Genomic DNA, 22734 nt, shown 5'->3' with positions numbered 1-22734 from the left:
CATATCACAGTAGACTTCAGAACAGGGAGTCTTACCAGGGATTAAAATGGGATATTTCATAAGGGTAAAGGGGTCAATTCACCTGGAGGACATAACAATCCTGAATCTGTATTACCTAATAACAAAGCTTTAAAAATAATGAAGCAAATACTGAGAGAACTAAAGGGAGAAATTCTCAATCACATTTGGAGATTTTGACACCCTTTTCTGAGTATTTGATTGAATGATTAAACTAATATCAGCAAGGACATAGAAGATTTGAACTACACTTTTAACTAACTTAATCTAATTGATACCTATAGACAATATGCTGAACAACTACAGAATAAACTTTTGTCAAGGCACCTAAAACATTCACCAATATAGACAAACTAATATTCTTCATGAATGCAAAATCCTCAACAAAATGTTTGAAAATAAAATCAAGCAATATATAAAAAGAATAATACATCATGACCAAGTAGAATTTATCCCAGGAATGCGTGGTTGGTTTAACATTTGAATGGTAATCATGTAATTCATCACATTAAAAAATAAAGGGAAAAAAGAATCACATCGGGACTTCCCTGGTGGCGCAGTGGTTAAGAATCCACCTCCCAGTGCAGGGGACACAGGTTCGAGTCCTGGTCCAGGAAGATCCCACATGCTATGGAGCAACTAAGTCCTTGCACCACAACTACTGAGCCTGTGCTCTAGAGCCCGTGAGCCACAACTGCTGAGCCCGAGTGCCACAACTACTGAAGCCCGCATGCCTAGAGCCCATGCTCTGCAACAAGAGAAGCCACCCAATGAGAAGCCCATGAACCGCAACGAAGAGTAGGCCCTGCTCGCCGCAACTAGAGAAAAGCCCACGCACAGCAACAAAGACCCAAGGCAGCCAAAAATAAAAATAAATAAATAATTTTTAAAAAATTATTAAAAAAAGAATCATATCAATAGACGTACAAAAGCATTCGACAAAATTTAACATCCTTTCGTGATAAAAACTCTTCAGTCCATGAATAGAAGAGAATTTCTTCAACCTGAAAAAGATCATCTATGATAAACTATGTAAACATGCATAATGGTGAAATGTTGAACACGTTCCTCCTAAAATTTGAAACAAGGCAAAAATTCTGCTTTCACTACTTAACATTGTCATGAAGGTCCTAGCCAGTCCTATAAAGCAAGAAAAAGAGCTACAAATTAGAAAGGAAGAATAAAAGTATCTTTATTTATAGACAGAATGATCATGATTGAAATATTCAATGTTGTTAAGATCTTAATTTACTCTGAATTGAGCTATAGACTCAGTTCAATCCCATATAAAATCCCAATAGCCCTATTTGTAGGAATAAATAAGCTGTTCTGAATATTGATATGGAAAAGCAAAGGACCTAGATAAAAGAAGAATCTTGAAGAACATAGCTGGAGGACTCAGGCTTTCCTGATTTGAAGACATTATGAAGAGTAATAAAGACTGTATGGTAGCAGTATATAGATAGACAAATAGATCAATGAAAAGCAATGAAGGTTCTGGAAATAGACCTGCACAAAGATGTTAGATTAATTTTTCTTAAAGGTGCTGAGGCAATTTAATAGGGAGAGGAAAAGTTTTTCAACGAATGGTGTTGGAACTGGATAAACATATGAGAAGAAATGAACTTCAACCTCTACCTCACCCCATGCATAAAAATTAATTTGAGATGTTCCTTAGATCTAAACATAAGGTTAAAACTATAATACATAGGAAAATATCTTTGAAAATTTGGGGTAGGAAATGATTTCTTAGGACATGAAAATACTAATCATCAAAAACAATTGATAAATTGGTCTTCATCAAAATTAAAATGTATGCTCATTAAAAAAATGCCAGTGAGAAAATGAATAGACAAGCCACAGACCTATAAATCAACAATAAAAAGACAAGCATATTTTTTAAATGGACAAAATGTTTGAATAGACACTTCCATAAAAAAGATATATGAATGGCCCATAAGCACATGAATACGTACTCAACATCATTAGTCATTAGTGAAGTGCAACTTAAAGCCAAAAGGAAATACCATTTCCCACCTACCAGAATGGCTAAAATTAAAAGACTGACAGCACAAAATGTTGGCAATGATGTAGAGTGATTGGAACTCTCATGCATTGCTCCTGGGAGTGTGAAATGGTACAACCACTTTGGAAAACCATTTGATAGTTTCCTAAAAAATTAAGCATATACCTACCAGCAATTCCAATTCTAGGTATTTAAGCAAAAGAAATGGGAATATATATCCACAAAAATATTTGTACAAGGATGTTTCTAACAGCTTTATTCATAATAATCCAGAAGTGAAAACAGCTGAAATGTTGTTTATCAGTAGGAAAATGGATACACAAATCATGGTGTATTCATGTAATGAAATACTACTCAGCAGCCAAAAGTATGAACTACTGACATTTGCAACAATGTGGTTGAATTCCAGAGACATTATGTAGTACCAGGTGATTCTGTTTGTATGATGCTTAAGATCAGGCAAAACTAATCTATGGTGATGGAAATCAAAGCGTTGGCTGCCTGTGGATGGTGGATTGACTGGAAGAGGGTGCAGGGAAGTTTTTGGGTAATGAAAATGTTCTATATTTTGATTGGGGTGTTGCTTTTTTGGTTGTGTGTATTTGTCAAAACTCATTGAACTGTACACATAATTTCAATAATGTAAACTTTACCTCAATAAAACGTTTTTTAAAATAATAACTGAGCCCTGGGAGAAAGTCTGGTCCCCTCCCCAGGGAAAGTTTACCTGTTCCACACATCCAGCCTGGTAGTGTCACTTATCATTCTTGCTCTAGACTGCTTCACTGTCTATCATCTCTGGCTTCTCCTAACCAGGGCTCAGACCAAGGTATCTCCCCTTTATTGTTCCTTAAATACGGTTATGTTTAGCATAGCTTCCAAAAGTTTGAGGATAACCTAAGAGAATTAGGATGCAGAGAAAGAAAACTTCTCAATTTATTAAATGTTTGATTAATTTTTTATGTGATTATTAACTATGTGCCAGACATAATGTTAAGCATTTTTTAAGATATTTACTCTATTAAGCTTTATAACAATCTGTGTGAAAGGTACTATTATTAACCCCGTGTTATGGAAGAGGAAACCCAGACACTTTGAAGAGCTCAGCCAAGGTCACATAACCAGTGTAGTAGAGCTGGAATTTGAACCTGGGCAATCTGGCTCTAGTGTCCATGCTCTTAACCACTTTGCTATGCTGCCCTTAGCATCCTGCCCTTCCTTTCAAGGGTCCCCTCTGTCCATGTTGCTGGGCCTTTTCACCTCTGCCAAGCCAGAGTCCTTATCATGGCCTTTCTTCACAGTCCAGGGCCCTAACTCCCTAACCTCTGGTCCTCTGGCCTGATGTCTTTGCCAGAGGAAGCAAAACGTCATTGAGTCCCAGCAATCTTGGCAGAGATGCCCACCATGTGGCATCCTTTTGCACTGTTAAACAGGATAAATACTTAACTTTACAATCTCAACCAATCACATTGGAATTTCTCAGCTGGTTTAAAAGCCCAGAACTGAGTACAGGAAAGTCTCCTCCAAAAATATTTGTCAGCATCTCTTCTAGAATACAGAAACTACTGGAGCTTTAAACCAGCGTTTTCTTGTTCTTGCTACACACACAAAAAGGCCTATTTATAATCCTCCTATCTATAGCTGGGAACCGCCAGTAAAAGTTTTGAGTGTGCTTTGAAAAGTGTAAAGTACTGTATTCAAGTAAAGCATCATTGTTTTGTTATTTTTTTCCATATGCAGGAAAAGTTGTGAAATTAGACCACAGAGACCTCTTCTTTTGAAGCCCCCAGGGACCCCATATAAGTAACTCTAAGCTCTCAGTCATTTTGACAATTAATCATCATTTATTAAGCACCCACTAAAACAGATGCCGGGTGATTCCAGCTGAATCTTGACAGTATCCCAAGTGCACTAGCACTGAGAATTTGTAGTCAAGTGGCTTTTTAAAGTCCAAGTGAGATGTCTCTCATTCAACTAGCCGCCATCGGAGCTCCCTCCCCCCAGCCCAAGTGGCTGAGATGCTATCAGGGTGACCATGTCATTTCCAGCCTGGGATCTTTTGTGATTTTGGCCTCCATATCTTCAAAGGATCCAAGTGCCCCTCAAGGAGGGAGGTGACCTGCAGCCTCTGCTGGGCTCTTTGCCGAAGGAGAAGGCACCGGAAATCCAGCGTCTGCAGGAGGAGTGGCAGAGCCAGAAGGCCAAATTGCAAGCCCAGGTAGAAGGACAGCCGTGGTGGGGATGCACCCTCATCCTGAGTGAGACCCTACCTCTTCCTTAGTCTTGCAGACAACCTTGGAAATGCATGCAGGGCCTGATTCTTGTTCAAGCTGGGGAGGGTATTCCAGGTCCAGGGCGAGGTGGGATTCTTGGTTCTGTTTATTTATTCATTCAACACCTGCTATGGCTCATGAGCGCCTGCTAGGAGCCAGGAACTCTTCTAGGTGCTTGGATATCGTCAGTGAACAAACCAGACAAAAGTCCTGCATTACAGAGCTTGTATTTTAGCAGAGGAGGTGGATACAGACAAAAAATACTAGACCTAGGAAATAAGCAAAGCACATAGTATATTAGAACATGTTAAGGGCTTCAGGAAAAAGAAAAAACAGCAGGAGGAAGGAGATTTGGAGGCTGTCTGGTGATGAGAGGGTGCGTATAATGCCAAATAGGGTTGTCAGGGAAAGCTTCTGTAAGAAAGTGAGATTTGGGCACGGGGGGGCACGCAAGGGAGGCTGCTGTGTAGACCTTTGGAGGGTTTTCTGGTCTCTTGATTTCTCTTGGGTGGCATACGTTCCAGCCCTTCTTCCCTGTTCCCTGGCATCCATGGCTCTAGCTGAGGAGCCCCCAGGAGAGCTGGCTGTCCCCGGATTCTTTACGCTTGCAGCTTCTACCCCCCTAAGAGTTCCCTTGGATAGAGGAGGCTCAGCTGGGCTGCGGAGACGTTCAGAAAGCTTTTATATTTAAGGAAAATCCCAGGCGGGGTGAGGGGCACAGCCTGAGGTCGGATGCTCTGGCGGGCAGGTCTCGCAGATGCAGCAGGCTCTGGAGCAGTGCACCAGCAACTACAGGGAGGACCTGCGGGCACTCAAGCAGCTCTCCGACCGCGAGCTCCAGGAGAGCGTCCAGCAGAATCAGATGGCGAAAGCTCAGCTCGAGGCCGCCCACCAGCGAGCGCTCCGCATGCTCGAGAAGGCCAAAAACCAGGAAGTCAAGGTAAGGGTGCTAACGATGACGTCCACTAACTACTACCGAGCACTTGCTGTGCAAGCACCTGCTCGGCGATTTATGAGGTGCCTTATGTACATTATCTCCAGTCCCCACAGTCATCTTACGAGGTCATTATTATCATATTCTCTTTCTGGATGAGGAAAGAGGCTCAGAGAGGTTCAGTAACTTGCTCAGGGTCACACAGCTAGTAAGTGGCAAGACAAGGATTCAGACTCAGGTCCCTTGAGCTTCTGGTACTGCTTTTCCCCATCTGCCCATGATCTTGATATTGTAAGAACAACTTTCTTTCATGACTTGGGCAATGTTATGCATGATGTGTGCTAAGGAGTCAGGCTCAGCCTGGCAGCTGAAAAGAGGAGGGCAGCCCAGAGTTGAGAAAGACCAGCTCAGCAGAAATAGACCTTCCGAAGGGCTTGGAAAAAATGATGACCTCGGCGATGTGTAATCAGCAGGGAGGATCAGGCACCTTTCACCTGTCACCTCTACCTTCTGCTTTCTCAGAAGGCCTTCCCTCCCTGCTGTCTCAGGAGATGGGCTCCTACTCTTACTGTTACAGATAGCACACTGTCACCACGGGCTTCACACAGCGGGCTGGCTTCACACGCTAATTCCCTCTTTGTATGATCAAATTCACCAAACTGGAAGCCCCTTGAAGCCAGGAACCATCTCCACCTGTCCATTACCGAATCCTCTCCTAGCTCATAGTAGCTAGGTACTCAAGGGTCTCACTGAATTAAAGCCTCAAGTTTAATTTCCCCTTCTATAAATTGGGGATATTGAGACCCACTTCTTTGAGATGTCAAGATGATTAAATGAAAAAACGTGGGAGTTGTGGTTTTAAGGTGGCAAAATAAAGACTTCTGAATTCTTTCCTATTGGAAATGCTCTAAAAAACCAGTAAAGACACACAGCAGAAGCATATTCTGTTCAGATGAAGCTGGGAGACATCTGTACCCTTGAACCACAATATATGAGGACAGGAAACAAATGGAGACATAGTATATGACCGTGCAGAGCAGAGAGGCTCCAACCAAAGTGCCTGAAGACAGAGAAGGACGAGAATCAAGCTGACAGTGGAACTCAGAGAAGCCAGGAATTGGAGGCACCAGTTGAAACAGAAGGCAAGAGTGAGGTGGAGGGTATGACTCACCTAGAAGCCCAGATTCCCAGCTTACCCAACACAGTCAGCCAATTACCTCTGTCTTATTTAAGGACAAGAGATTGGGGTGGGGGGCAGCGATCCCTGGGTAAACTAAGCCAGAGAGACTCTGAATTAGGAAGTACCAGTCACAGAGGCTGGGATGAGGCTTGCATCTGAGACTAAGTGTAGGTGAAAATCTGTGTACTGAACCATTCGGTGGACTACAGTCACCTCTGTCACACCCCCAGCAATGCTTTCTCTGCTCAGCTCCAGAAAACAAGCAGCTAGAACCGAGATCCCCAGAGGAACTCACCATCCAACAGATGCCCCCCTGCTGCACCACCCCAGGTACAGATGGAGTTTCTGATTATCCTTCAGTGCCCACTCTTAAATATGAAGAGACAGCAGAAGATTACTCAACTTTCTAGGAAGTCTCTAATGGGAGAGTGGGAATCCAAGATTATCAAGGGGAAAAGAATGAACTCAGAGGAAATGGCTAATGCGGGGAACAGAAAAAAAAATTCAATGAGGATTGATATCCTCAGAATTAAGAGATTAGATTTGCATCCATGAAACAAGGACAACATGTTATTTGCAAAGGAGGGGGCAATTAGAGCAAGAAAGAGTTCTTTTAAAATAAAAAACAGGATAGCAGAAAACTTAAAAATCAGTAAATGAGTTGAAATATAGAAAATGAAGAAACCTTCCAGACAGCAAAGTAGAAAGACAAAGAAATGGATGATGGGAGAGAAGGAACCAGAAGTGTAGAAACACAATCCAGGAGGCTGACATCTAGCAAATAGGAGTTCCAGAAAGAGATCATGGAGGGGAGGAGATTTTCAAAGAAATAACAGAATGAAATTCCTATAAGGAAATGAAAAAGACCCGACCCAGGCTTGTCTTGAAACTTCAGAACACCAAGGAAACAGAAGAAATTCTAAAAGCTCCCAACGAGGAAAATTGGTACCAGCCTCAAAGTACTTGAATCCACATGTCATCAGACATCTCAACAGCAACAGGGAAGCAAGAAGATCATGAAGCAATTTTGAGAAATTCAATTAAAACCATTAGCAAGAGTGAAAATTGAATAAAAATATATCAGACAAATGAAATATTAGGACATTTACCTTCTGTTATCAGTTTATGCCTCTCAGCTCTTGATGCCTGCTTGCAATAATGATCTGGATTCTTTAAGCATTTCTCCTCCTTTACAGAGAGCACAGTGTTAAGCTTTGTCAGTAGAAGGCGCTGGAGGCACCTTGCAGGAAGAAGGAGGCTTCTCTTCCTGGTTCCGGCAGTTGCATTTTTGCTCTGTTTCTGGCTTCTGTTGCACAGTTGAACAGAGCTCTGGGTGTGTGAGGACATCGGGTGATACTCCCCCAGTGACTTCACGGTGATCTCGTAGCCCTGGTCCAGGCCCAGTGACTACCATCCTGTGGCCTCCCGATGTGGACACCACAGACTCCATCCTCACACCTGCACACCCTGACTCTTTCTGGGCTGCTGCCTGTTGGCTGCTGTTGCCTGCACCCCAGAACTTTGTTTCTTGCAACGCTCCCAAGGCAAACACTGTTCCCTCTGGCCCTCATGCCTGCATTGGTGCCCCCGTGCCCTCTGGGCACCTGCCCATCTGTGGCTCACCAGCACTGTGGAGGGTTACTCCTGCTTGACTCTGGCCTGGGCAACCTGGTGATCTCCATCCGTAAGCTGCCACCACACCTTCTCCAACAAGGTCTGGATCCCAGGCTGGGGAAGGGCTCCCCCTTCCAAGCTTTCCCTTTCTTGAATGCTCTCCCTCAGCCTCAGGATACCCTTCAGAGTTCTCTTTGCATCTCTACAGTTACTCTCCTATCAGAGCTTAATAGTTCTTTAGGTTCAGTTTCCCTTGTTTAAATTACTGTGTGGTTTCTGTCTCCTGTTGGACCCATACATCTTCCGTACACTTTTCCTTAGAAAGTTCCTTGAAGAATATCCCACCAAAACAAGGAAGCAAATCAAGAAAGAGGAAAGAAAAGGGATCTAGGCTACAGAGAATCCAATACAGGAGAAGGAAGGTTTTAGGAGCCCAGCTATGCCACTGGCTGAGGGAACAACTCAGTCTAGACTGGAGCTTGATGACTGAGGGCTCTTGAAGAGATGCCTCCGAGGAAAAATAGACCTGATGGTTTCTCTGACCGATTTGGCCATGTGAAAGATTGTAGTGAAAGTATTTTACAAAGCTTTTAGAGGTTGTAGGAAGACTTAGCCAAATATCCAAAGAAAACTAAGCAAATTAAAAATGCAGTAGTTATTAATGCAAGGAAAAACAAAACTATGTATAAGGTAGATTTTAATAATTATAGTTCATTTAGCTCAGCAGTAAATGGTACTTACAAGAAGGATAAATACTGAATATATTTTACTGTATTTAAAAAAGCAAGATAACTGTATATAAGGAATGGAAGGGGAAGAATGTATGAGACCAAAATCCTCATCCACCATAATGGGAAGACAATTCATAATTTCTAAAATAATCAAGATAGAGCGGGGCTTCCCTGGTGGCGCAGTGGTTGAGAGTCCGCCTGCCAATGCAGGGGACGTGGGTTCGTGCTCCGGTCCGGGAGGATCCCACATGCTGCGGAGCGGCTGGGCCCGTGAGCCATGGCCGCTCAGCCTGCACGTCCAGAGCCTGTGCTCCGCTACGGGAGAGGCCACAACAGTGAGAGGCCCACATACCGCAAAAAAAAAAAAAAAAAAAAGGCAGTAGGAAGGTACTATCTTGTTAATGGCGGTAAATATCAGAAGAAAGAACTACAGGAGTTGCCAGTGGCTGCCTCCAGTGGGCAGGATGCAGAAGGAGGAAGAAAGAGGGCTAAGAGGTGCTGGTTTTCCTTTTTTGAAAATATTATTTGATTCTTTATACTATGTGCATGTATTGCCCCAATAAAAATATAAAATAGGCTTTTTAAAAAAAGAAAAGAAAAAAGAAATGAGATCATGCAATGTGGACTGCTTGGCACTTAGTAGGTGTTCAAAATTTGTGAGTTCTGGGACTTCCCTGGTAGCACAGGGGTTAAGAATCCGCCTGCCAATGCAGGGGACACGGGTTCAAGCCCTGGTCCAAGAAGTTCCCACATACTGCAGAGCAACTAAGCCCATGCGCCACAACTACTGAAGCCCACGTGCCTAGAGCCCATGCTCCGCAACAAGAGAAGCCACCGCAGTGAGAAGTCCGCGCACGGCAATGAAGAGGAGCCCCCGCTCGCCACAACTAGAGAAAGCCCACGCGCAGCAATGGAGACCCAATGCAGCCAAAAATAAATAAATAAATAAATTTATAAAATTTGTGAGTTCCTTTTCTTCCTTTATTCTCTTAAATCTTTTTCCAGGTTGGCTTGCAATCTATAAGGGCTCAGGCTGCCGAGATTCCCAGGTTATTTGCTGCTGGGTCATGCCAGCCTTTGCGTTGGCCTGAGCTTTACCCCTCCAGGCTTTAGGCCTCAATCCCCTGCAGGAGGCAGAGGAAGCACAGAGGGCTGGCCCACCTGCAAGGGAGGTGTCCCAGGGCCTCCAACTGATTGGAGGAAGGAAGATCTGGTGGTGGGAGAGGGGGAGGGTGCTCTGCCCATTGGGGGGACCCTGTGGTTCTAAGCCCCAGTCCCTGGTCACCCTGGAACCAGATTCACGGGGTCTTTATTGCTGGCTCCAGTCTTCATGGGATGGTTCCAGAATGAGACAAAAGAGACAGGTTGCAGTTCTCGTTGGAGATGGCAGACATCTGGTCATTCCTAACACAGGATAGTGATTAAGAGTGGGATGCCTGGGTTCAAATCCTGGGTCTGCCACTTAAGAGGAAAGAGAGCTTAGGCTTCCTTGTGCCTCAGGTTCCTCATTCATAAAATGATGGCTAATAGTATGTACCATATAGGACCACTGAGAGCGTCAAAAGAGATAATCCACGTAAAGTGCTTAGAACAGTACATGACTGAATAAGAGCTTGTCTTAGTCTGTTCAGGCTGCTCTAACAGAATACCACAGGCTGAGTGGCTTATAAACAACAGAAATTTACTTCCCACAGTTCTGGAGGCTGGAAGTCCAAGTCTCAGACTCGGACAGATATGGGGTGTGTTGAGAGCCTGCTTCCTGGCTCATAGATGGCCATCTTCTCACTATAACCTTACATGGCAGAAGAGGAAGGGAGCTCTCTCTGAGGTCTCTTGTATAAGGGCACTAATCCCATTCACGAGGGCTCCACCATCATGACCTAAGCACCTCCCAGAGGCCCCACCTCCTAATTCCATCACATTGGGGAATAGGTTTCAACATATGAATTTTGGGGGTGGGGGGACACAAACATTCAGTCCATAGAAGAGCTCAATTTTAAGAAGATCCACTCTTCTTACTCATGCTCATTTATTGAGCATTTACCTTGAGCTACCATCGTGCTGAACTCGGGAAATACGAAGATGATTAATACAGTCTGCCCATAAAGAGCTCACCTCTAAGGGGAAAGGCAGCCACTCAAACAGGTTGCTGTAATTCAGTAAATTGGAGCCATGAGATGGCCGCGCATGGTATTTTGGGAGCACAGGGGAAGGAGACTTTATATAGGATGGAACATGGAGAGTTGGGGGTGAAGTCAGGCCGCTTAGGAGGCCCTAAACCAGCCACAACAAGAGCAAGGCAAACAAGAGGCTAGAGCAATTTGCCAGGGATGAGTGTCTGACTTGATATAAAATCTGGCAGCTAAACCCTGCATGGTCTTCACTGCCAAGGGCTTCTGAGCCGGAAGGCAGGCAGGGCTGATCTGAAGATGCCGGGTCAGAGTGAGAGAGTTTGGCTCCATCTTTTACAAACCTTTGCTTCAATCTCTCCATTCACATTCCCCGAGTGATAAAAAGCTCACCAGTTGGAGTTCTCTGAGCCTTGCAGCAAGTGCAAGAGGAGGAGAGTATCGGAGAGTTTGAAAAGTGCAAGACTTTTCTGTCTTATTAAACTCAACAGGGGATGACTGAGTTTCCCATGAGAGGAGTAAGACCGTTTTTCCCCATTTGCTGGGGAGCAGCAAAGCAAAGACGCTTCGGTCTTCAGGTAGCTGCCTTGCCTGCTCACCCCTAATGGGAGCCTCATGCATTTGCTGCAGTCCTATTTCTCATTGTTCCCAGGGGCTGCATGAGGGAGCGGGTAGGGCTTGGGCCCTGGACGCCGCCGCCCATGGGTCACACTCCTGCCCCCGCCACTACCTGTCTTCAGTCATGGCGCTTCACCTTTCTGAGCTTCTTTCCTCCTGATCCTGCATCTTTTCTGTGTGACCTTGGGAAAGCTAATTCATCCCTCCCAGCCTCAGTTTCCTCACCTGAAAAGTGGTATGTGATACTGGAACTCTCTGTTGCCAAGAAAAGAGAAACTATTAGTTTCTTACTGCTGCTGTAGCAAAATTACCACAAACTTGGTGGCCGAACACAGCACAAATTTATTATCTGACAGTTCTGGAAGCCGGAGGTCAGAAATCCTAAAATCAAGGTGTTGGCAGGGCTGTGTCCCTTCTAAGGGCCCTATAGGGGAGAACGTGTTTTCGTGCTTTTCCTATAGCCAGTGTCTGTCTGTCTCTTTCCTGCTCTCTTCCTCCTAACACCAAATTCCCAACGATTGACCCAGCTTGGATCAGGTGTCCACTCTGGTCCAGTCAGCTGTGAACAGGGGTTAGGTTCACACAGCACAAAATGGCTGCTATGGCCAGACCATCACTGTCATTCCAGATGGGCAGGGGAGCATTCGCTGTAGCCTGATAAGCTCTCCATCAGGGAGTGGTGAGTGCTCAGGGCGGGGGCCCCAGCACAGAGGAGGAGCTAGGCAAAAGGGACAGGTCTCCCTTCTGTGCCCACTTCCATGCCTGCTTCCTCCCACTTTTGCCCACAGGCCACAGAGGAGCGCTTGAAGAAGGAATCCAGCCGCAGCCTCCAGATCCAGCACCAGGCGCACCGGCTAGAGCTACAGGCCTTGGAGGAGAAGGCCCAGCAAGAGCTCCAGGGAGAGCTGGAGAGGATGCAGGCTCAGCAGGCGCTGTTGCTAGGTACGCGGCTAGCAGGGTTCAAATGCGGAAACCAGGGGCAGCAGGGGGCCCAGGGGTAGGGGCCGGGGTGACTCTCCCGGCTCTGACACCAACAAGATGTGAGATGTGGGACAGGTTGCCCTCAGCCTCATTTTCCTTTTCTATAAAGTGGAGTTACACTTGTCCTTCCATCATAGAAGCATTGTATGGATTTGATGAGATATTAAATATAAAATGCTTAGCATATAGCATGAGCCCAGTGAGTGCAGATAATATCATCGTCATTGATGAACATAAGCCAGATCTCTGAGCCTTCGTGAGAGTTTCCTGAGATAACCTCAAACGCTCATTTCTGAAGATTTCTGCAAATTTGGGGACTTAGGCCCCCAGGCTCCTTGCTGTTCCCTGTCCCCACATTATCCCCAGCATGAAACTCACCTCCTCTTCAGTTTCTACAGCAAAAACCTGTCACACAAAGCATTCTAGAAGTTTCCAGAGGCAGTAAAGAGCTCCAGAGCTAAATTGTCTGGGCTTGAAGTCTGACTCCAGTGCTCACTAGCTGTGTGACCTCAGGCGAGTTACTTAACTGCTCTGTGATGCAGTTGCTCATCTGTAAAATGGGAATAATAATAGTATCCACCTCATTGGGCTGTTATTAGAATTATGTGAGTATATACATGGGAAGAATAGAGCCTGGTACATGGTAAATGCTATGTAAATGTTCACTGTCATTATTGTTGAATATTCCAACTTTGCACGGCTGACTCCAAGGGCCTCTCTCCATTTTTGTAGATCATCTCTCTCCCTCATTTTCTCTTTTACTCTCATCTTCTTTTTCACTCTTAAGAGCAAGACCAATGCCCTCCTTATTTCATGCCTAGCATTCAAGACCATATTGACCTTTTTTTTTTTTTTTTTTTTTTTTGCGGTACGCGGGCCTCTCACTGCTGTGGCCTCTCCCATTGCGGAGCTCCGGACGCGCAGGCTCAGCGGCCATGGCTCACGGGCCCAGCCGCTCCGCGGCATGTGAGATCCTCCCGGACTGGGACACGAACCCGCGTCCCCTGCATCAGCAGGCGGACTCTCAACCACTGCGCCACCAGGGAAGCCCCATATTGACCTTTTAAAATATTTCTTCAATCCCAGACAGGGCTCTCCTTAAGAGAATTCTGGGAAAAGCATTTTCTTTACCTCCATAAGTGAATAAGTTCTACCTGCTGCTTGGTTGAGTTTTCATTATACAGTATGTCCTGTTCACTGCATGTCATCACGTCAGCTCTGCACGTTTCTGGATGAAGGAGAGAGAGAGAGAGAGAGTCCCACAGATTTCCTAGTTAGCAGCTACCCTGGAATGAGGCGGCCGCGTGGGAAATGCTAAAGTTAGCAGCATCTAAAGGAAACGCGGGCTTCACTGGTATGAAGCATCAGAATACATTAAACTTTTCTATGTGTTTAAATACTGTCCTTTTCAGAGAACCTTAGTAAACTTATGGGAAATCTTTTACAACTGATACGCTTTCACAATATCATTAATTTTCACTCTAAACATCATTTAATTGTTTTACAAATATATGTTGAGCATTTGCTTTGTACTACAGCCTGTACTGGGTATCTTATGGCCTCTAGGATTATTGGAACAATGTTTCAAAAGTAATTTGCAATAACTAAAATATGGTCTCAGAAGTCCATAATAGAAAATAAAGTATCAAGTTTACTAGCACTTGAAAATCATCTTCTCTTTAAAATTTAATAGCTCGGACTTCCATGGTGGCGCAGTGGTTAAGAAACCGCCTGCCAATGCAGGTGACACAGGTTTGAGCCCTGGTCCGGGAAGATCCCACATGCCGCGGAGCACCTAAGCCCGCGCGCCACAGCTACTGAGCCTGCGCTCTAGGGCCTGTGAGCCACAACTACTGCAGCCCGCGCGCCTAGAGCCCATGCTCCGCAACAAGAGAAGCCACCGCAATGAAAACCCCGCACGTGGCAACAAAGGGTAGCCCCCACTCGCCGCAACCAGAGAAAGCCCGCGCACAGCAACAAAGACCCAACGCAGCCAAAAAATAAATTAATTAATTAATTAATAGCTCACTGAATAGTGTCTACTCCATCAGAGAATATTCTTTTTGAAATGATTGTTTTCTTTGCCTTTTGATCATGCTGGTAAGCGTTACACTATCAGAAATCACCTACTAACCTCAGAGGAGAAATTCGAGTTTCTGGCTGTACTGGTCCCTGAGTTAAGGAGGGCATGTACATTTCTCCTGAATGATTCTGGTTTTAATCATGATCCTGTTGGGATGACATGCCATCTCCCACCTTCACAATCCAGCTGGGACCTTACATCCATGAGAAGTAGAACCTGTGAATGTTTTGTCTCCTTAAGTATTGGCACAAATATCAACATTTCCGATTTGAGACCCGCACCCCCAGAAGAGGCCACTGGGTCATTTGCTAATTCCCTGTTCTTCTTAGTTTTCTGACTTGGTGCTGAGGCCAGGTGTTGCCTCGGGGTTCAGCTCTGGACCCAGGCTGTCCCACCCTGACCCACCACCCATCCTAACTAACCAGCAATGGCGAAGCAGATGGTCCCAAGGGAAGAAGAACCACGGAAAGTGTTGAATCCTGACTCTACCGCTTATTAGCAGGGTGGCTCTGGACTACTTACTCAGCTTCTCTGAGGCTCTGTTCCCTCTTCATAAAATAGGAGGGCTAATACTGGATAGGATGGTAGTAGGGCTTAACTGAGAACAGTTTTCAAGGGTTTAGCACATTTAGTGCTCTATACATGGTATTGTTGTTACTGTTCTCTTGAAATACGTAAGTAAGTTTGGGGAACTCGAACCAGCGCCTGCAGCAGCTCCCCACTGCAGCCCACCCCAGAGACTGTGGTCCCTGCAGAAGAGACTTTGGCCTCACCGTGCTCCTGACTTTCCGATGCTCTTCCTTTTGCAGAGGCCCTGAGGCAGGAGCTGGCGGAGCAGCGGGCTGCCTGCTCTGAGCATCAGAAGGACTTGGAAGCGCTGCAGGCTGAGCTGAGGGCCCCGGGCAGTGTGGGCAAGCGACAGGCCGTCAGCCAGTGTCCAGGGGATGTCGAGGACTGTGCCAGCACTGCAGAGGTCAGCACCCCTGCCCTGCCCATGCCACACCTTTCTTGGAGCAGTGTCAGGGAGAGGCTCTGGGTGCTCGGTCACCCCCTGTCTGAAGGGGGAAAGACCCTCTCTTTCCACAGGCCTGGAGGGGACACGATGAGCCTGCAGGCTCCCATCTTTGGAAAGCAAAAACAAGTTTTAAGTGCAGCGTGTTATTTTAAATGCAGATGCAGTGGGATCTCAGGGTGTTGGTGCCAGACAGGGTCCGTCCTGTAGACCTGCAGAGAGTTTCTCAGAACACCTCCCCAGACAGACTCCCTGTCTAGACCTCCCTGTTCCTGTGAGGACAGGTGAGCTTGTCACCAAAGGTCAGTGCTGACTCTCCTTGAACTTTCTGGTCAGACTCGGCCCATCATCCCCCTCCTTGCCCTCCATAATTCCTACCTTGCTGGGTAGCACAGGGACCTCCTAACAACCCAGGCATCTCTCCCTAGCCCACCACATACGGCTTCAGGTATTCATCTAAAGTGCATCTGTGTAAAGCCTTCAGTGGCTCCCCACTGCTATGAGAATAAGCTCCCAATGGTCAGTCTGGCATTGAAAAGCCTTTACCCACTGGCTGCATATCCCCCTCTGCTCTAAACGCAGGCTCTGCATCCTGCCTCACTGCCTTTGCATATGCCCTGCCCCCTGCCTGGGACCCCTTCCTCCCTCTCCAGTGCCCAGCTGATCCTTCAGTGCCCAGTCGATCCCTCCATGCTACAGGCCTCCCCTCCACACCCGTGACCTCTCTACCCTCTGGGCTCCTGGAGCACTTCCTGTTGCAATAGCTCAGCTGGCACCCGCCTCTCCTGCCTGTCCTGTTGGAGACCCGTCGCTTCATGGATGCCCTTGTTTCCTTGCCTGGACTAGGCATCCTTTGAGAACAAGCCATGTCTGCTTCATCTCATCCCCCAGCCCCACCCCCAGTGCTCGGCACACAGCTCTGCACACAGCAGAGTCTCCACCAGGGTGTGCAGACGGCCACGATTAGTTGGTGTCCCAGCCCTGCTGAAGATCGCAGGAACATGGGGATGGTTCATTCCAGATTTTGCTGGTACTGAGAACCTGAAGATGATTTCTGTGTTTAATGAGAATTATTAACAAATGATGTATCACGATGAATTCAGCTCGGTTGGTAAAGTCTAGCAGAGGGAAAACAGAATATGATCCATTAAATGTTCTAGGTTGGTGGAGGACACCTGGACCTGTGGAAGGAGATAGGGGGAGTGTGGGATGGTGACAGCTGGTGGCTGGAGGGCCCACTATTGGGCCCTCTGCAATGAATGACAGACTTGCCTGAGGGCTATGGATAGAGACCCGGGCTGGGTAGATGAGACAGTACCTGGTCATCCACATCCAATCCTCGCCTACACCTCACTGGAGGGAAGCTCTGAACCCTCCGGGAGGAACAGCAAGGCCCTGGGTGATATCCCACACAGAGAAGAAGTATATCCACAAGAAGTAATAGCCCCAGGCAGCAGGAGTGAAAGGGGGGTGCAATGTCGGGATGCATTCCCAGCGTGGCCACCACTGCAGGTAAGTGGTGTTGCATCCACTGGGATCTTCTGAGGAGCCCCATGAAATAATTCTCAGATCTGTCGCAGCCAAGTACAGAGGGGGATGCACTTATCCAGCAGCTTCTCTCTCCCACTAGTCAAGGGAGGTCCCACAGGACTTTAACCAGGCTCTTCAGGTCGTGCAGGTGTGAGTGCCAGGTGGTGCCCATGGGCATCCCACACTATGCAAACCCCAGGGCTGGAAGCAAGAGGTACAGGGTCTAGGCCACACATGCTCCCTGTGCAATGCTGTCCAGTCTTTGGAAGGAACAGATGCACAAACCTTCAGGCATGTTTGCATGGACTTGAAAACTGCTACATTCACTAATCGGGGATTAACCCTGACCCCATTTAATGGTGGATATCAGTCTTTGTATTTCTGTCGGAACCACTGACATTCAAGCATTATTTCGCAGCAAGCATTCATTTGGCACCTGCTGAATCCCAGCCACTGTGCTAGGTGCTATAGGATTGGGAAGATGAAGAGGAGATGGCTCCTTCCCGGAACAGCTGCTGGTCTGGTGGAGGAAACCGGCATTTCAACAAACCAGTGCACTTCATTATAGCCTCCACACGGAGAGGCTCTAGCCCTCAGAGAAGAGAAAGCTTGTCGCCTCTCCCCTGAGGGGTTGAGAAGGCATCACCAAGGCAGGAATGGTTGGGTGTGGAAGGCACCCTAGGTAAAGAGACGGGCAGGGGCAAGTGCGGGGCAGTGGATTACAACTGTGGTGGCCTTAGAGTCACCTGGGAAGCTTTTTCAAAAGACACAGGGCTGGGATGTACCCAGACCCGCTGTATCAGAATCCTGTGAGGTGATGTGACAGATTGTTATTGTTCAGCAAACATTCACTCTCCCCTTCCTCTGCCCTGTGTGGTTTCGCCCCAAATTCACATGTTGAAGCCCTAACCACCAATATGATGGAATTTGGGAATGAGACCTTTGGGGGGTAATTAGTGAATTAGTGTCCTAACAAGAAGCAGCTCAGAGACATCCTACCCCCTCCCCCCCACTCCACACAGGTGCAGTGTTGGGCTTGTTTTAATTTAAGCCACATTCTTGGCTCACCAGCATTATTAGACTTTTTGAGGCCCACATTTGGCCAACTCTCAAAGCAGAAAACTTTAAGAGACTAGACGTGAGCTCCTGAATCAGGAGCCCGATTTGGGTTCCAGGCTGGGGTCTTTGCCGCGGCACATCTCTGGCCCTTGTCTGCCATTGCGCCTCCTGCAAACGGCTCTTCTGGCTGCTTTCTCCCTAGGAGGGGGGCGGTGCGGGCCAGGCGGGCTCCCCGACGAGCAAGGGCGCCGCCGAGCAGAAGCCCAGCGAGGGATGCGGCCTCTGGGAGGAGAACTCGCAGCTCCACGAAACAGTGCGGCGGCTGCGGGCCGAGGTGGAACAGCAGCGGCAGGAGACGCTGCAGCTCCGCGACCAGCGCAGGTAGGTCTGCGGGTCGGTGCTTCTCTCCTTTGCCCCCTGGCGAGCCTCTGGGATCTAGGATTGGGTTGCACCCTTGGCATCTTCCCAAAGAAAGGTCTCCCAAGTACGCCAGCACTTCACTGATGTTACTTCTTTGACCCATGGAAAGTATCAGTGGTCTAGGAATTCTAGATCTCGAAACGCCTAGGGTTAGCCCTGAAATGGGGGGGAGGGGTACCGTTTCCCTACAGATCAGAGAATCTATGGAATCAAACTTAACGATGCCAAAAGTATCCTCAAAACTAGCCTTAGGGAGTCAGTGCAGTGGAATAGTTAAGACAGTTCTGTTTGCTCTTAACTAGCTGTGTGACCTTGGGCGAGTCTGCGAATCTCTCCAAGACCCTGCCCTTACCTGTAAAAAGTAGAAAACACCACCCCTTCTCAGGGCTGTTGTAGAATGCAGTGAAATGTATAGGAAGATGCTTAGCACTGACCCTGGTACTCGGTAAGTGGTGGTGGCAACTCTGATTTCCTTGTCCAGGCTGGATAGCCCTTTATCAAGTCCTGAATTCATGGCCTTTTTTTCCCTGGCTGGAAAGTTTATAACTACAACTTTAATTTCATTAATAGATATAGGGCTTTTCAAGTTATCTGTTTCTTCCTGAGTGAGCTTTGGTAGTTTGTATCTTTGAAGGCATTTGTCCATTTCATCCCAGAGTTTGAATGTTCCAGTCCCTGGCGTAAAGTTCACGTGAAAGTAGGCCTGAGGCTCATCTGAGAAACAGCCATGAATCCACCTGGCCAAGGTGGAGCACCTTAAATTCAGTTAGAGACTCACCATGTGACACTGGAATAAGGAGACTGGACCAGAGTAGGGGCTCCTAACCATTTCCGATTATAGCCCCCTCCAGGTGAGGAAAACGATGTCCCTCTCCTGGGGAAGGATATCATCACACAAAAATATGCATGTACTTTCAGAAGGTGTCAGGCCCCCTGAGGCTGGTCTGAGGATCCCTTAGTGCCCCACCCCAAGGTTAAGAAAAGTGATAGCTGATGGTCGAACATACGCTTTGTGCCACGGGCTGTTCTGGACATGAATTAACATAGTTCATCCTTTCAATAACCCTGTAGGGTAGCCACTGTTGTCAGATGGAGAAACTGAGCAGAGCGTAGCTCGCGCAAAGTCACGCAGCTAGGAAGTGATGGGGGAGGCCGCGGAGGGACGCAGGCAGCCTGGCTCTAAACAGTGTTCTCCTAATCCCTCTCCCATCCTGCCTCCCCACCCTGGACCGCTGGTCTCCCAGCTCTCAGAGTCCACAACGTTTGGTAATTCCGATACAGAATCTCAGCCTCCAGGCCTACGCACCTCCCCCAAGTGAAAGGAGTGCTTTCTGGGACTCCTCTCCTGAGCTCTCCTCCACCCCTTCCCCCAGAAGGCTGCCCTTTGTGCTCAGGTTTCTCCTTCATGGAATGCTGGGGTGGAAGGTACTGAGAAGAGGTTCCACAAGCTGGACCCCACAACGCAGAGACCCCGGATCTCCTTCCCACTGTGTCCTGACCTTAGATTCTGCAGGCCACCCAGCAGAGTGGGGAGAAACTCCAGTGCCCTAGAGGTTCAGTCCCTAGAGCCTGGACAAGCCCAGCTGTGCTTCCACCCCGCCCCACAGGCTGCTGGAAGAGGATCAGCAAGCCCAGCGGGCCCGGGAGGTGGAGATGCTACGCCAGGAACACCGGAAGGAGATGCAGGCCATGGTGGCCGATTTCAGCAGCGCTCAAGCGCAGCTCCAGGCCCGGCTGGCTGCCCTGGAAACCGAGTAAGTGAGGACTTGGCCCCAGGTTGGAAGGGACTAGTAGATGTACCGTTTCATTAGGGGGACCTCATCCTAGTGTCCCCAGGACTCTCCTAGTTTTTTTTTTGTTTGCGGTATGCGGGCCTCTCACTGTCGTGGCCTCTCCCGCTGCGGAGCACAGGCGGGCGCGCAGGCTCAGCGGCCATGGCTCACGGGTCCAGCCGCTCCGCAGCATGTGGGATCCTCCCAGACCGGGGCACAAACCCGCATCCCCTGCATCGGCAGGCGGACTCTCAACCACCGTGCCACCAGGGAAGCCCTCTCCTAGTTTTAAAACTAGAAGTCCCGAGTTCCAGAAGCGCCTCAGTTCCAGGCAAACTGGGATGGTTGGCCACCCGTCTTTTTATGAGACTGCATTCCTGTCTTGTGCAGGGTACTGGGAATCTGTGAGGAATGAGCATGGTTTGACCCTCACACACAGAAGAAGATCAGGGCTACTTTTTTTTGAGCATTTCCACCTTCTAATGTGCACCATCTCATTTAATCTTCACATCAGTTCTTCAGGGTGGAAACCATTATTCCCAAGGACTGATTAAGAAAGCAAGGGCCCCTCGTGCAAGCATTCATTTATTCATTCAGCAAATATTTGTTAAGGGCCTACTGTGTGCCTTGCACTGTTTTAGGCTCTGGAGTTACAATGGGAATAACACAAAGACTGTGCTCTCATAGCGCTCACAAATTCTAGATGGGGATTCTGACAAAGAAATAAGCAAACAAATATTTAACTTCATATCAGGTAATGAAAGTACCTGAAGGTACTAGAAAGAAAACAGGATCAGTGTCTAGAATGCCAAGGGTGGGCAAGGAGGTGACATTTAAGCAGAAAGAGGAGAGGAAATGAGAGAGCCATCTGAACAAAAAGCATTCCAAGCAGCCCGAACAGCAAGTGCAAGGGCCCTGGGGCCCGCCTCCCAAGACCAAACAGCCAGAAAGCTTAAGTGGAATGAGTGAGAGAGTGATGATAGGAACTGAGGTTGGCAAGGTAGCTGGGAGGGGTGGAGGAGATGCTGCACTGAGCAGGAAGGGGTTTGGGTGTATTCGGATGGAGTGCACTGGGAAGCCCTTGTAAGGCTTTGAGCATGACTGACACGGTCTGAGATACCTTTTAACAGGGTCACTTCTGACTGCTGAGAGGAGAAGAGACTGGGAGGTCGGGGTTAGTGACAGGGAGATCAGGGCAAGCAGCACTAAGTAAATTTAAACGTCGCCTGTCTGACCCTTAACTTGTGCTTTTAAAAACTGTCCTCCACTGGCTCCAATACAAAGCAGATCATCCAGAATCTGGAGTGGAAGGTTTTACCAGCTACCATCTAATGGGTTCTTAGCACGTGCTGGGCATGCATGATCTCACTGAATCCTCACAACCACCCAGTTTCACACCCATATTAAAGAAGGAACTGAGTCTCACGGGCAAAATGCCCAAGATTACATAGCTAGAAAAGAGCAGAGCTGGGATAAGAGCCCAAGTCATCTCACCCCAAAGCCCTGGCCTCTTATCAACTACAGTCAGTAGATCACCGGCAGCCCTCACCCTCTCTCGCCCACCATCTGGAGGTTATTTCTCTCCAGCTTCACACTGAAAGGGCGGTGGTACCAGCTGCCCTGCTGCTTTGTAGAACTAGCTCATGCCATGCTCTCTGGCTGCCTGCAGGTGGGGCGGGAGCCACATCTGTACTGGCATAACCTGCTGGCCTTGGTGTGGGTGGGGACGGTTTCCGGCTGAGGCCTCTTCTCCCAAACTTCGCTGGTTCTTGAAGCCCCACTGAATGTGGCATCAGTGTGCACACACAGGCCTTTGGGTCCTGGGCCCTACAGAACCTGGGGGAACTGACAAGTGTCAGAATGGGAGTTGCAGTCCTGGGCTCCACCTTGAGCTCTGCAGCCAACTCGCTGGGTGGCCCTGGGCAGGCTCTCTGGGCCTCAGTTTCCCGTTTGGTGAACAGAGAGTGGCCAGCCAGGCCAAGCAACATAGCAGCGTCCCCATCACGTCCACCTCTTCTCCCTCCTTGCGGTTGAGTCATTGCAGCATGGTGGCTAACTGCATGCCTGCTCCAAACAGACTGAAAGATTCCGGAGAGAAGCCAGGGAAGGGGGAGTCGAGGCCGGAGGACGTTCAGCTCATAGGCCGTCTGCAGACCCGCTTGAAGGAGAGGGAGGAGATCATCAAGCAGCTCACGGTGAGGCTGTCCAGGGTATTCGCTTTAGCCTAGCACTTCCATGGGTGCCTAAAACTGTAATCCTGATAACCCCAAAACCACCTTACAAAAGGCCCGTGGTTATTTTTCCCCTATTATATAAAAAAAGACATGCTCACTAAAAAAAATTAACACAGGAAA

At 47.7% G+C, this 22734-nt stretch overlaps 1 protein-coding gene across 1 annotated transcript in view; it reads left to right on the top strand.

Moving 5' to 3' along the window:
• Positions 1-22734, top strand: part of FAM184B (family with sequence similarity 184 member B) — a 115463-nt gene that overhangs the window by 86237 nt on the left and 6492 nt on the right. Inside the window, exons 9-15 of the mRNA XM_033856397.2 lie at positions 4133-4262; positions 5066-5257; positions 12312-12465; positions 15397-15560; positions 18391-18569; positions 20216-20362; positions 22458-22575. Coding sequence (XP_033712288.2) covers positions 4133-4262; positions 5066-5257; positions 12312-12465; positions 15397-15560; positions 18391-18569; positions 20216-20362; positions 22458-22575 — 1084 coding nt within the window. The remainder of the gene's footprint in view (positions 1-4132; positions 4263-5065; positions 5258-12311; positions 12466-15396; positions 15561-18390; positions 18570-20215; positions 20363-22457; positions 22576-22734) is intronic.

This window comes from Tursiops truncatus, chromosome 5, assembly GCF_011762595.2.
Source record: "Tursiops truncatus isolate mTurTru1 chromosome 5, mTurTru1.mat.Y, whole genome shotgun sequence".
Classification (NCBI taxonomy): Eukaryota; Metazoa; Chordata; class Mammalia; order Artiodactyla; family Delphinidae; genus Tursiops; species Tursiops truncatus.
The sequence above is the reverse complement of the archived record's forward strand: the minus strand, read 5'-3'. Positions and strand labels throughout refer to the sequence as shown.